Here is a 13,739-nt window from a genome sequence, read left to right on the forward strand (position 1 = left end):
GATCTATCATTACATCACATGATGATGAATATATAACTAGTTTCGTCAAATGTGATTTCTTAAAGATTTATACTAGTTACAAATTATTTACTGATCAACTAAAACATGGTAAATGGTTAAATGCTACATTTTAAAAAGGAGTCACAATGTGTGAACCCTATCTATTCTCGAGCGACTAGATTAAATAAGAGTAAATGTTTTCCAATAATGTATATTTATTAGAATATTGTATTAAGTGGAAAATAATAAAAATAAATTACAGAGCATGTGTGGTTAGAAAAGGCATGATTAAATGAAAGAAAAAGAAATAATTTATATGTATTTAGAAAGTAATTAAAAGGAAAGAAGGAGGTGGGTTCCTTAGAGAGAACGTATCTTAAGTAGGTTCGGGTTGGGAAGTAGGTTCGGAAGAAGACTTTGTGCGGATAAGAACGACCCCTAGCCTGTTTTGTTCATCTTTTATATAACTTTGTCTAAAATACCCTCTCTTTCTCTTTCTATACCGCCTCCAAGTTCTACAAGAACCCATTCCCTCCTTCTTCTCTTTCTCTCAGACATTAACACAAACACATTTCCTGCATCAACTCAGCAAACACTCTCTACTCCTTCCTTCCTTTCTTCCTTCAAGCTGGCGATTGAAAATCAAGACTCCACTGTCCCCCGGGAAATCAAACCCAAGAACAGGAGAATCATGGTACTATACTAGTCTTGTGTAAAGAGACATTGGATTTGGATTGATTTGATGATTTACGTTTTTGGTTAATTGTGCAGGGTGCTGGGGGTCCAGATGAAGAGGATAACAGGTGGCCGCCATGGTTGAAGCCACTGCTGAAGGAGAGCTTCTTTGTTCAATGCAAGCTACACGCTGATTCCCACAAGAGCGAATGCAACATGTATTGCTTGGACTGTATGAACGGCGCTCTCTGCTCTCTGTGTCTCGCTTACCACAAGGATCATCGTGCTATTCAGGTTCCTTTCATATCTCTTGTGTCTGTACAAATGAAATGCTCTATAACACGTTTAATTAACTGTTGCCATTAAATGTGTTAACAGATAAGGCGGTCTTCATATCATGATGTGATAAGGGTGAATGAGATCCAGAAGGTGTTGGACATCACTGGTGTTCAGACCTACATTATCAACAGCGCAAGGGTTGTCTTCCTCAACGAGAGGCCTCAGCCAAGGCCTGGAAAAGGTGTCACTAACACCTGTGAAGTCTGTGAACGCAGCCTCCTTGATTCCTACCGCTTCTGTTCTCTCGGTTGCAAGGTATTTTCACACCAACACAATGTCCCCCTTTCAAAATCTCTCAAATTCACGCCACTCTTGCCTTAATTTTGAAATTCTCAACATTGACTTTTACTTTGTTCTTTCAAAAACAGAACAGCCTTTTAGTGTATTTCGGTTTTCTTTATTGGTTAATCAATGTGTGACTTATACCCTACGATATTGCAGATTGTTGGAACATCGAAGAACTTCCAGAAGAGGAAGAAACATTCAGCGGCAATGGCATCAGATTCAGAGGATTCATACAGCAGCAACAGCAGCCATGGCCGCCACCACAACAGTAATCAAGTCCAGAGTTTCACACCGTCCACACCGCCTCCAACTTCGGTTAATTACAGAACGGCCAAGAGAAGAAAGGGAATACCACACCGAGCCCCAATGGGAGGAGGACTAATCATAGAATACTAAGAATATGTTAGGATTTGGTTGAATTAGTCCCACATTGCTTAGGATAGCAAATGGAGTGGGTGGCCTAGGCTATAAATATGAGGCTAAGTTCTCCATTTGTTTTTGCACCAGTCAGAAACACTTTAAGCTTGTATCTGATTTTTCTTTTCCTCTGTACTCTTTGATTAGAGAGTGTTGTGAGGTGTAGTTAGATATTTGCTTTGAAAGAGTGTGGGTGTACTGGGGTGCCGGTGAGAGAAAGAAGTCTATGTGTTGTAACAATTTTCACATAGTGATATTCTCTGGTTGTCATTTGACAACGGCCGTGGTTTTTTCTCCGGTAATTGGAGTTTCCACGTTAAATTCTTGTGTTGTGATTGTGTCTATTTTATTTCTCTGTCAAAGGTGTTTTCTCAAGGGGGAATTGTGTCTTATTCCCAACAAGTGGTATCAGAGCTTCGGTTCGGTGGGATTTATTCTTAGTATGCTCTGTGGTTGCAGCCTAGTCTGACCTTCCACATCAGAAAAGAATTTTGTCCTGTGGCTTGAGGTTGATCTTTGGTTGCTGTTGTTGTTGCTGGAAGGCAGTGTGACTCTGTGAGAGTGCAGTTTGGAAAAGGTTCTGGCTAAGGAAAGACTTGGTATTTAAGTGTGTCCATTGTGACCCACCTCTCTTTCCTGGGGACCCTTCCTAGTGCACGGTCTACAGTTGAGTTATAATATTCCAGTATACGGTTGCAACAATGTCAGGATATTCAAGTGCTGTGAAGCTTGAAATAGAGAAATTTGATGGAAGAATCAATTTTGGCTTGTGGCAAGTACAAGTCAAGGATGTGTTGATACAATCAGGTTTGCACAAGGCGTTGAAGGAGAAGATCTCTGGTTGCTCTCTCTATGAGAGAAGATGATGTTCTCTAGAAGACAAGAAGTATCCTCATGGTATTACCGCACTGCCATGGATAAGGATGAGTTGTGGCAATCAGGTCCACAATTGCACACGGGCATTGGTTGGCGTTGAGATGCAAGGTGTGTGGCGGAGTTAGGTCGATGGCTGAAGAACTTCCAGGAAAAGCCAATTTGGAAGTTGCACCATGAATTTTCAGCAAGGTTTCGATCTGTACCAAGGCGAAATTCTTGGAGTGGTCTAATTCCAAGTGAGTATACTTTCATGGTGGAGTATGATAGTTCTCTGAACTATGATTGTCGGTATAGACAATGGCAGCAAAGAATTGTCGGTGTTGACAATGGAAGCTGAAGATGTGTGACTATTTCAATCAAGGTGGAGATTGTTAGGATTTGGTTGAATTAGTCCCACATTGCTTAGGATAGCAAATGGAGTGGGTGGCCTAGGCTATAAATATGAGGCTAAGTTCTCCATTTGTTTTTGCACCAGTCAGAAACACTTTAAGCTTGTATCTGATTTTTCTTTTCCTCTGTACTCTTTGATTAGAGAGTGTTGTGAGGTGTAGTTAGATATTTGCTTTGAAAGAGTGTGGGTGTACTGGGGTGCCGGTGAGAGAAAGAAGTCTATGTGTTGTAACAATTTTCACATAGTGATATTCTCTGGTTGTCATTTGACAACGGCCGTGGTTTTTTCTCCGGTAATTGGAGTTTCCACGTTAAATTCTTGTGTTGTGATTGTGTCTATTTTATTTCTCTGTCAAAGGTGTTTTCTCAAGGGGGAATTGTGTCTTATTCCCAACAGAATATAAGTTCGTTTGGTATTTTTAGGTTTATTTGCTATAATGCCCCTCATATATGTCATATATACACTAATGGCAAGTGTCTCAGCAGCTTAGTTCGCATAACACTTCCAATGCCAAGCCCTTTTTTGCAAAACAAGAAGGGGTCGTCGCTGTTGGAGGTGTTCCAGTTCCAGTCAGCTATCTCTGCTTTTCTGTAGTGGTTTTAGTGTCCTGTGTATATATAGAAAAATCCCAATAGAAGTGGTAAAAGTTTGAGAAAGTAGAAGAAAAAGAAAAAAATAAGACACCTGTGAAATAGTTAAGGGTGCAGGGTGTACCGTGCATGTAGCAAAATAAGTAAGGCCTTTTTAGTAAAAAATGGGGAAATATAGGGTTTGTTTTCTAGAGTAATTATACTTAAGTTTTGGGGTTGAGTTGTAAATATACTTAAATAGGGCTGGTCTAGTGAATGGTGGGAAGGGGAAGAAGACAAATGACAATGTACTACTCTTCAAAAAAAAAAAAAAAGGTGGGATGTCTATATATGGAAAAATGTTGAAATAAAAATAGATTTTATTACTTTTTTTTTCCCCTATTCCCTTTCTTACTTGTACTGCAATTATTCATTTTATTTAACGAGATTATCTTGATCTTTTCCTCCTCTTTAAAATTTTGAAAGAGAGATCTTGCAACTTGTGCTCGAGTGGATGGTGGTGGTGAAAAGCAGTGTAAGCTTCCAATACGGTGGGACCCGCCGAAGCCGGCTTATATGGGGCGGGTCGTAGTTCGGGCCGTCATCATTTACACGTGTCAGCTCGTCATTGGTGGCGGTGAAAGCGAGTTGTATTGGTTCTCGAAAACAGGAAGAGTAGGTCAGCCGCCCTGAATTTAAAAATACAAAATTACCCCGTGGGCGGTTCCGTAGTACCTGAGGCTTGTGCGGGTCCCACCCTTGAAATCGGAGGGCTGATATTAATTTTCATTTGGTGGCTGTGATTTCTCTTTGATGATATAACCCCAATTATGTGGTAGATTCCCGAATGCAAGAAATGGGAGGGCTTTTGTTTAGTGGGTGTATAGGTAAAAAGCATATTGGCGAAAAGGGTACATGGATTTGTCGCAAAAATGGAACTGGTTAGTGGCACTAATCGGGAACATTGTGTTTTAGCTTTGGCAATTTTGTTGAGGGTCTAATCACCGTGGGATGATAAAGTTGCAAGTGCTTAATGAGCTCATTATAAGTGTGCTCTTTCATTCTTTATTTCCCTCAGTTGGGTCTGACTGGAATTGTGCATTATTTGGGATAAAATTAGAACAAAGATTAATTTTCCTAATTATAAACACAGAAAAATAGAAAGCTTAATCTATTGGAACATCAACTGGAAATATTTCCCTCTAAAGAATGTCTTGAGATTGTATGGAAAATGTTGTGATTTGCTCAAATTGGTTAATATTTCCTTCGTGTTTAAGATTTCAGATATCTAAAAAGAAGTGTGTGTTTCCCGAGTATTATTCCTTGCTATGTTTGACCGAGTGTGGTATGACATGACTTGTAAGCGTTAACAGTGATACGATCAACTTACATGAAAGTTAGTTACTCTAGTCACGGAGTCTTAATATATTAATGTTAAATCATCTAAAATGTTAGCTACTCATAAATTAATCACGGGGCATAATGTATGTTTGATAGAAAATACTTACTTAGATGTACATTACAAATTAATTATTGTATAGATATATATAATTTAATTTATTTTTAATATATATTTTATATTTTAATATATATTTAAAATAATAATTAATTTTAATATATAACTAATATAGTTGATATTTAATTTTTTTGCAAAATTGGTCAATTCAAATAAGTCAGAATTTTTTGGAATTTTTTAAAATAGTTTCGAAGTCGGTAAATTTTGATTCGATTCTATAGAAATAAATAAATAAAAGTCGGTATAAACTCACATGTAATTAATTTTATGTAAAATTATTAGTTAAAAATTGTTAAATAATAATTTAATTAATATGTTAAATTATTTAATAATTTTAATTAATAATTTTACTATAATTTCATTTTTAAAAAATGAAAATGTTGGTAACATAAAAGTGAAGGGTGGCTAAATATCTAACCATTTGTCAGCAAATCATTAGTGATGTTCCCGGTTTAGGTTAGGCCTACATGCGTTAGAGTTGATGCTTTTTATTTACTTGCTGTACTATTTACGATATGATTATTTGAGTGATTAAGAGTGTGATTGACAAACGCATTGAAAAAGAAAAAGTACGTTTAAGTTGTTTAAAAATTTTTATTTTTAGTTTGTCAAATTTTTTATTTATAAGCTTTTGATTAAAAGAAGCAACAGCTTTTGCAATTTACAAAAGTATTTTTAACTATTAATACTCAATTTTTTTATTTTTATTAATTTTATTTTTATATATGTTATTGTATTATTTATAAAATTTTTTTATTTTTATTTATATGAATTCTTTTTTCTATTATTTTTATTTTTTATTAATTATTTGTTTGACATTATACTTTTTATAATCGTGATTTTTTTGTATTATTATTTTTATTATTTTTATAATATGATTTATTAATTCTATTAGGTAAAATAAATTAAATAAAAAATTAATTATAAATAATAATAATAATAAATTATAACATACTAAAAAAAGTATTAAAAATATTAAAAATATATTATATAAAAAATATCATCAAAATTTTTTTGATTGATTTCAATCAGTACTAAAGTAAATATTTAATTTTTTTTATTATTCTTAGTACTCTCTTAAATTTATATTTTATTAGTTTTAATTAAAAATATATTTTGTTAATTTTTATATATTATTTTTATTTTAAAATATAAATATCAATTTTATTATAAAATTAATTAATAAGATCTATTTAAATATTTAAATTAAAATAATAAAATAATATAAAAAATTTATTTAAATTAATATCTATTTTAATAATTTTTTTATCTAAAAATAATTTTAAATAATATAATCTAAATAATATTTATTTTATTATATTTTATTTTAATATAAAAATTATCAAATATAAATCACTTTAACACAAATTTATTTTTCATTCAAATTAAATTTATAAAATTAATTTTATACAAACTCCTATTTATAAACTGTAATCTAAACCCATACTAAATGAAATTACCTTACCTTCGATAGGGGTTTTTAAACTTTATTGCTTTTAGACCGACTCCACTGTGCTTTTATCAGTCACGTGCCACTGTCACACGTTTAACGTGGAAAATGCCTCTTCAACACGTCACTTCTTACGTTTTCGATGTCTTTTTCAACTTATCCTGCTCCAATGGCCAAAATATTATAAATCACATTTTAACACAACTTTTTCGTACTAATTTTGATCTAAACTTTTCTTTTCTTTTCACTCCACTTTTTCTTCTATTTGTTACAAGGTTCTTTTAAGTAAACAATGATATTGGGTGTAATTTAAAAAGAAGTTTTTACATAAACAGTAGAAATACATTCTATTTCTGAGAATTATACTAATTATTAAAAAAAAAACCTATGCTGTTTAATTGATCGATTCATATGTTTATACTCTTCAGCGAGTATTTATTGTAGCGGTAAATATGTTTAGTCCCAGGCACATGACTTAAATAATTTTTTTTGCATTTTTCTTGGGATTCAACTTAGTTTTATTTAAATCAGAAAGATTTGCTTAGCAGTGCAAGAAGGGATAAGAACGAGTCTCGGAAATTTACATGTTCATTTATATAAACAATAAAGAAAGAAAGCAACCTTTTTATTTTTGTAATGGTGTGTGTACAGAAGGTGCTACATGTGTAAATTCTTCTAAAGTTCATAATCGACACGTATATAAAATAGTACACAATTTTTAAATTTTTATAAAAAAATAATGAATATAGAGATTTAATTGATAGAGGATAAAAGTGATTATGAGTAAAATAGAAAGAAATGAAAGAGTGGCAGAGAGTGAGAGTGAGAATGACGCGTGGGAATGAAGCAGAGGTTCGTGGTTGATAGGGCGACCAGGTGTGTGACACGCGGCAGACGATGTTCCAACGCATCATCGGTAACTGCCTAAGTAGTACGCTAGAACATTCTCTTTAATCTTAATGCGACAGCACGGCTGCTAACTGTCATGTAAAATCACACGGCCATCCATCCTCCAGCTACTTAGTACATTTACTATATCATATTTTTGTGTAAAAATAATAGTCAATTATTTAATAATTTATTTATATATAATTTATTAAATTTTTATATTATTTTAAAATTTATAATTAAAATATTATTGTGTTAAAAAAATAAAAATTAATAAATTTTTTTAAAATTAAATATATTTACGTTTAAAGACTAAATTTTTAAATATGAACGTATTTTTACTTTTAAAGTATTCTATTAATAATTCTAATATTTTTAGTATGATAAAATTTTAAATGCCAAGTTTAAAACGTTGTGAGACCTAATTAAAATTTTTTAAATTATAAAAATTTAATTATAAATTTAATAAAATTATAAAAAATAATAAAACAATTTAATCATAATTTAATATATTTAACTAATTTACTTAATATAATATATATTTATTTTAATTGTTATCCTTGTAAAAAAACCTTGTCAATAATCACATTTCTCCCTTTTTTTTCTTTTTCTCTTTCTGGACGAGATTTTACTTTTTCTATTTTTTTCGGTTGATATTATATAAAGAGTACGCAAAAATAAAAAAACGTTTTGTTATATATTTTTTGATTGATTGAATTATGAAAACAAAACTAAATATATATAGAATATTATTTACGAAAGATAAAAGCAAAAATAAAATAAGAAGGTAATATAAAAATACGATAATATAATAAAATGCTAAAATTATAATTGAATTAATGTATTTTATTAAACTAAATTTATAAACTATATAAAATTTCTTTATTATTATCATAAATTAAAATAAAAAATGATTTAGTATTACTTCTACTTATACTTCTAAGTTCTTTCATATCAATTTTGTACATTATAAGACAAGAATAGTTTATATTTTCTTAGTGAATGTAATTCAAATTTTTCTACCCATTATTATATATTTTTTAAGTTGCAATTTACAATTATCATTTTAGTTTTATTAATACGAATTTGTTAATTTATCCGTTAATTTATACATTTCATGTGATTACGTACATAGGATGTCACCTATGCTTAAGGCCCTACACTATATATACACTAGGACAATTTACATATTTAAATAAAACTAGAGAAACCTTTATCTAAATACACAAATCAAAAAATTGTTACATGTTTGTGTAAAATGTATTATTATATAAACTGTGGGAGTCAACCACGATTTTTGATTTATACATAAACCGCGACAAACAGAAAAGTTTTATGGAAAGAAAAATTTGGCTATAAACCGTGGCCACCAACCACAGATTAAGAAGGAAAAGTGTTAGACATAAACCGTGGGTGGTTACCACAGTTTATGAAGAATTTTGCGTTAAACGTAAAACCTCCTAGGCTCCTAGACGATTATATATATATACATAATCCGTTGATGCTTAACACAGATCATTTAGAAGCAATAAAAATTTTTGAAACCTTCATAGTTGAGAGAGTTTGAGAGAGAGGGTGGGAGAATTTGCTCCGGTTTGAGTGGTGGAGTCATTGAAGATTTTACATATATTTTAAAATATAATATAGATACATTTTTAATTATATTAATAATAAATTCAGACGTAAATTATTAATACAGATACATTTTTAATTATATATTTTTAAATTGTAATATAGATATATTTTTAATGATATATAAATAAATTATTAATACAGATAAATTTTTAATTATATACGTAAATTAATCGTCTTATTAATATAATTAAAAATGTATCTGTATTATATTTTAAAAATATATGTAAAGATGTATCTCTCATGCAAGTTGAATCTCACCCACATATATATAGATATTCCTTTCTCATAAACCGTTGTTGGCAACAAGGTTTTATGAAGATTTTCTTACATTCATAAACCGTGGTAGCTACCACGGTTTATGGTCATTTTGTTTCAACACGTAATATGTCTCTGCCAACCACGGTTTATGTATATAATAATACATTTTACACAAACACATAACAACTTTTTAATTTGTGTATTTGAATAAAAGTTTCTCTGATTTTATTTAAATATGTAAATTGCCCTATACATTATATATACATGGACGAATTTATGTATAATTGTGTGGGGGTAATTATTCATTAAATTTTTAAAAAGTTAATAACAAGTATATATATATATATATATATATATATATATATATATATATATATAGTAATAAAAATTATTATATTATATAAATTTAAAACAAATATTAATAATAATTAATAATAATCTAATTATTTAATTGTCTAGAATTAAAACTTAACTTTTTAAATATAAATAAGATTATTAGTATTTAATATTTTTTTATAATATATCATTTATATATATATTATTCAACATGTGCTAGAACATAACAAATGACACAATATATGTGCCAAAACTAGCATATGTCAATTAATTAACCTATGGACATAATAGTTATGGAGTTTGTTCATTATTATTATGTTTAGGGCAATTTATCTCAATACAACAATCTGAAACTCATTATATCGGTGTTCTTTTTGAATTTTATATAATAACAGCTAATCGTGGTTTAACATTTGTGCATAAATTGCGAGATTTTTACTGCCGCCATTATGAAGATCGAAGATTGTACATAAATTGTGGGATCTCTGTTGTAGTATAGATTTTATATATATTAATTAAAGATAATTGTTAAGGGGAGAGTTATTTTTACAATATCTAATAAAGAGGATAGTTTTTTAACACTAATATATTTTTCTGGAAAAAATTATTAAAACAAAAGAGAGGGTGTAAAATTTACTGACATAAAATTTTTGAGTGTATTTATCTATTTATCGAATATCTTGTCAGATCTAAAAACTAATATATTACAAAAATTTGGAGTGTTTGGGACCATATAGGTAAAAAAATTATTTGTAATATGAAATCTGCAAGTTCTGTTTCATTGTCAAAAAAATTTTTTTGGAGGTCAGGATACACAAGTCTGTATACAAAGTTGGAAAATGGTGTCAACAGAACATTAATTCCGACTCTTCAGTCGTCTAGCTTGGGCTGCTTCCAATAATCCAACTCGATCCTTGTGGTTGCACCGGCTTGTATAATAATTGCATTTCTATCTCTTGCGGTCGATTTGAACTGTGTGAATGAAGATGGTTGTGTAGTATTGGAGAACTGTTCGTTCCGACAGTTGAAAGTTGAGATTACTAATTTCTGTCATGATTCCTGATTGCGTAGGTGACGGTGAACCTAATCGAGTTGAAAATGCAGTGAGAGATGATGATTCGGACGAAAAGTCCGTCGATATAGTTAGAGACAGAGATGATGATACAAGGAGCAATCCTCATATATAGCAAGATCCATCAAGTTCCGGCACACAATAATATTCTCCACACTTTTTAACCTTTAACTTGGAAGCTATCGGATAACAGCTGGACGTAGATGTTGTCTTTGGGGGGTCAAGAATTACATCATGGAACCGCTCCTACAAAATTTTAGATTATGCAATCATTTCAAAATTAAGAGGAAGTTGTGTAGCGTGTAAAGGATTATAGCATCTGTCGAGAAGTTGAGTACAGGATGTTAGAATCAAATCATCTTAAGTATCATAGAAAATGCAAGGGATTCGACAAAGGTTGCACTTGGTTGATTCGCATCTCACTTCGTCAACGACCCTGACAACTTGATTACCACATTATTTGTGCGAGAATATTTTCATTTATTAGAGCAGATGCTGCAGTTATGATTTCAGACCTACTTACAAAAATGTTTGGATAATAAAGTATAAGGCAATAGCATAGATATGTGAAGATTGGGAGGACTTATACGGCGAGTTGCCACATTGGATGCTTTGAGTCTAGTCCACCATGCTCGATACCATTGCAGTGTTGAAGATTTTTCCGGTTAGAATTGGGGATCAAATTAATGAATCTACAATGTACTTTCATCGTCATTTCTATATATTTTCTCCATGTATTGAAATTTTTCGACATTGCAAGTCACTAATGAGCATTAATAGTACTCACTTATATAGCAAATATGGAAATATTTTGCTTCTGCCTATCGCACGAAATAAAAACTCAAATATCTTGGCCATTGCGTTTACAATTATGAAGGAAGAAAATGTAAAATCGTGGTATTTTTTCTTATTCAACCTACGACAATGGCATCAAGACTTTCCTAGAGACAGTTGACAATGATTGGCTACTACCGTGTGCTTATCGGATATTTTGCATTTGTCATGTGACGGCAAATTTTTTGTTGAGTTTTAAAAGTCAAAATGCAAAAAAATTACTTGTGAATGCTGTATATACAAAGATCATCCTCTTTTTTTTTTTGTCCAACTTATGATAGCATATGACACCACATAAATTTCGCAATTTATGCACAAACATGCTTTTTATAAACTGCAGTAGAAATATCGCAGTTTACGTACAAAAGCTAAATCATAGTTAGCAACTATAATTTATATAAAAATAAAATAAAACATGCATATAATAAGTTTTAGATTATTATATTTGTGTAAATATAAATCTCAATTGTTTTATTTAAGTAAATTATCCTTATTTTTATTAACTATATTGGATATATATCAAAATAAACGATTAATATAAATATATATTAAAAATAAATCAAATAATATATATTTATACATAAATATATTTATGATTAATTTTAATGATTAATTTTAATATATAAATAATATTTTTATATCTTTATTTCAATGTGATTGTATATAGTTTTCAATCGATAAGAAGCAGCTCTTTCATTATGATTTAATAGGTGGGTTTGATGCGACTTAAATAAGGTCTTTAGTGCATTAAATTTGAATAAATACTCTCTTTATCTTGTGTTCAGGGTGCTTTTTATTTAATTTATTTTTTGGCTATATTTAAAATTAATGTATTTGAACTCATTAATTAGAAATATGAGTATAGAATGAAAACAATCATTAGAATGAAATAAATATATGAGTTATCTAATAATAAATGCTCTAAATACATTGGATAATAAATTAAAAGTAATTCTTTTTGTTCTTCTAATATATATATATATATATATATATATATATATATATATATATATATATATATATGTTACGGTGGGTAACCGGAGATTGATGGGCTGGATGGCGTTGGCTAGCCCAAATGTGTGAAGGGGGAGGATTTCGAATGGATATGCAACTCGGGAGGATCCGTCCGACTTGTTTGTGCGAAGAGATGGGGGTGGTACCTGCAAAGACACTCCGATGCCTAAGTTAGCAAGAGTGTGAACAGGTTTAGAATGTATTGAAACTTAGAGATACCTGAGGGGTGCCAGTGTATTTATAGTGGTGAACCAATAACCACCGTTGGACTAGTGCCATATTTTTAGGGTGGTAACCATCCCATTATCTTAGGGAGGTTAGGATATGGCTCGTAGAAGTGGTTAGAGAGATTCTAGGGGCAGTTACTCATTTGAATGAGTGCTTATCCGCCAGCTAACCCTCGTGCCCGACTTCTTTAGAACAAGTCGTAGTGAGTACCGACTTCATGGGGTGAAGATTGGTACTGGTGAGGCCCAACCCTTTGGGTTAGGTCTTTTGCTTGATGCTGGGCCTTTATTATTGGGCCAAGGTATGAACAGTGCCCCTACTCGAGCCCAATTTTTTCAAGATTTGGGTTCGAATATTCTGCTCGGGGTCGTAGCCGACTTGTCGACGGACCGACGTGATGGTTTGAAACCGACGTGGCTTTCCATGTCCTTTTGGTTCTGACAGTTACGTCTAATCAAGCGTCGTGTCCGTTAGGGATGTGCGTAGGTCTTGGTAACGGTGCATTCTCATTAATGACTGCCCCGCTTTTACCATTATGCCCCTTAGCATGTTTATAAATATTTTCCCTCTCTTTCATTTTTTCGTTTCTGCGTTTTTTCAAATTTCCTCTTCCTTCGTTCGTGCTACGCTCTTGTGTTTTGGAAACTTCTACTTCTTCCAACCTTCATTTTTGGATAAAGGTTAGCCTTTCTTCTTTCGTAACATGCCTTATATTTGCATGCTTTTATTTGTAGATAGATAGGTTGGTTTGTGGACTTTAGTTCCGTATTCCCTCCCTTTAGAGACCGTGTTTTTTTCTTTCCTTTTCCTTTGTAGGTTTTTGTCACCCTTTTTAAGAAAAAAAATGGCTTCCGTAGATGTTCTTTCTCTGTGGGTTGATGTCACGGTCCTAGGGGAGGAACCTTTGGTCGATACCGAGTTTATCACTCATCTTCGTACTCGCCACAGAATTTGTA

The 13,739-nt window shown here is 31.4% G+C and overlaps 1 protein-coding gene across 3 annotated transcripts; it reads left to right on the forward strand.

Moving 5' to 3' along the window:
• Positions 1-341: 341 nt before the first annotated feature.
• Positions 342-3,938, forward strand: LOC112800020 (protein RGF1 INDUCIBLE TRANSCRIPTION FACTOR 1-like). Of its 3 annotated transcripts, none has more exons than XM_025842052.3 (5): positions 342-694; positions 772-969; positions 1,054-1,269; positions 1,456-1,701; positions 3,380-3,938. In XM_025842052.3, the coding sequence occupies exons 1-4, from the start codon at positions 692-694 to the stop codon at positions 1,693-1,695; spliced, it is 657 nt and encodes a 218-aa protein (XP_025697837.3). In that variant the 5' UTR covers positions 342-691; the 3' UTR covers positions 1,696-1,701; positions 3,380-3,938. The 3 variants fall into 3 exon arrangements, with proteins under 3 accessions (XP_025697837.3, XP_072052291.1, XP_072052290.1); XM_072196190.1 differs by having other exon boundaries at positions 3,388-3,938; XM_072196189.1 differs by having other exon boundaries at positions 1,456-1,694; positions 3,378-3,464.
• The last annotated feature ends 9,801 nt before the right edge of the window (positions 3,939-13,739 follow it).

This window comes from Arachis hypogaea, chromosome 5 (genome assembly GCF_003086295.3).
Source record: "Arachis hypogaea cultivar Tifrunner chromosome 5, arahy.Tifrunner.gnm2.J5K5, whole genome shotgun sequence".
Taxonomy (NCBI): Eukaryota; Viridiplantae; Streptophyta; class Magnoliopsida; order Fabales; family Fabaceae; genus Arachis; species Arachis hypogaea.

Bases quoted from the DNA above. Each gene is read 5' to 3' on its own strand.
- LOC112800020 (XM_025842052.3), top strand. The intron at 970-1,053 runs GTTCCTTTCATA...ATGTGTTAACAG, and splicing joins AGGATCATCGTGCTATTCAG to ATAAGGCGGTCTTCATATCA. The intron at 1,270-1,455 runs GTATTTTCACAC...ACGATATTGCAG, and splicing joins TCTGTTCTCTCGGTTGCAAG to ATTGTTGGAACATCGAAGAA.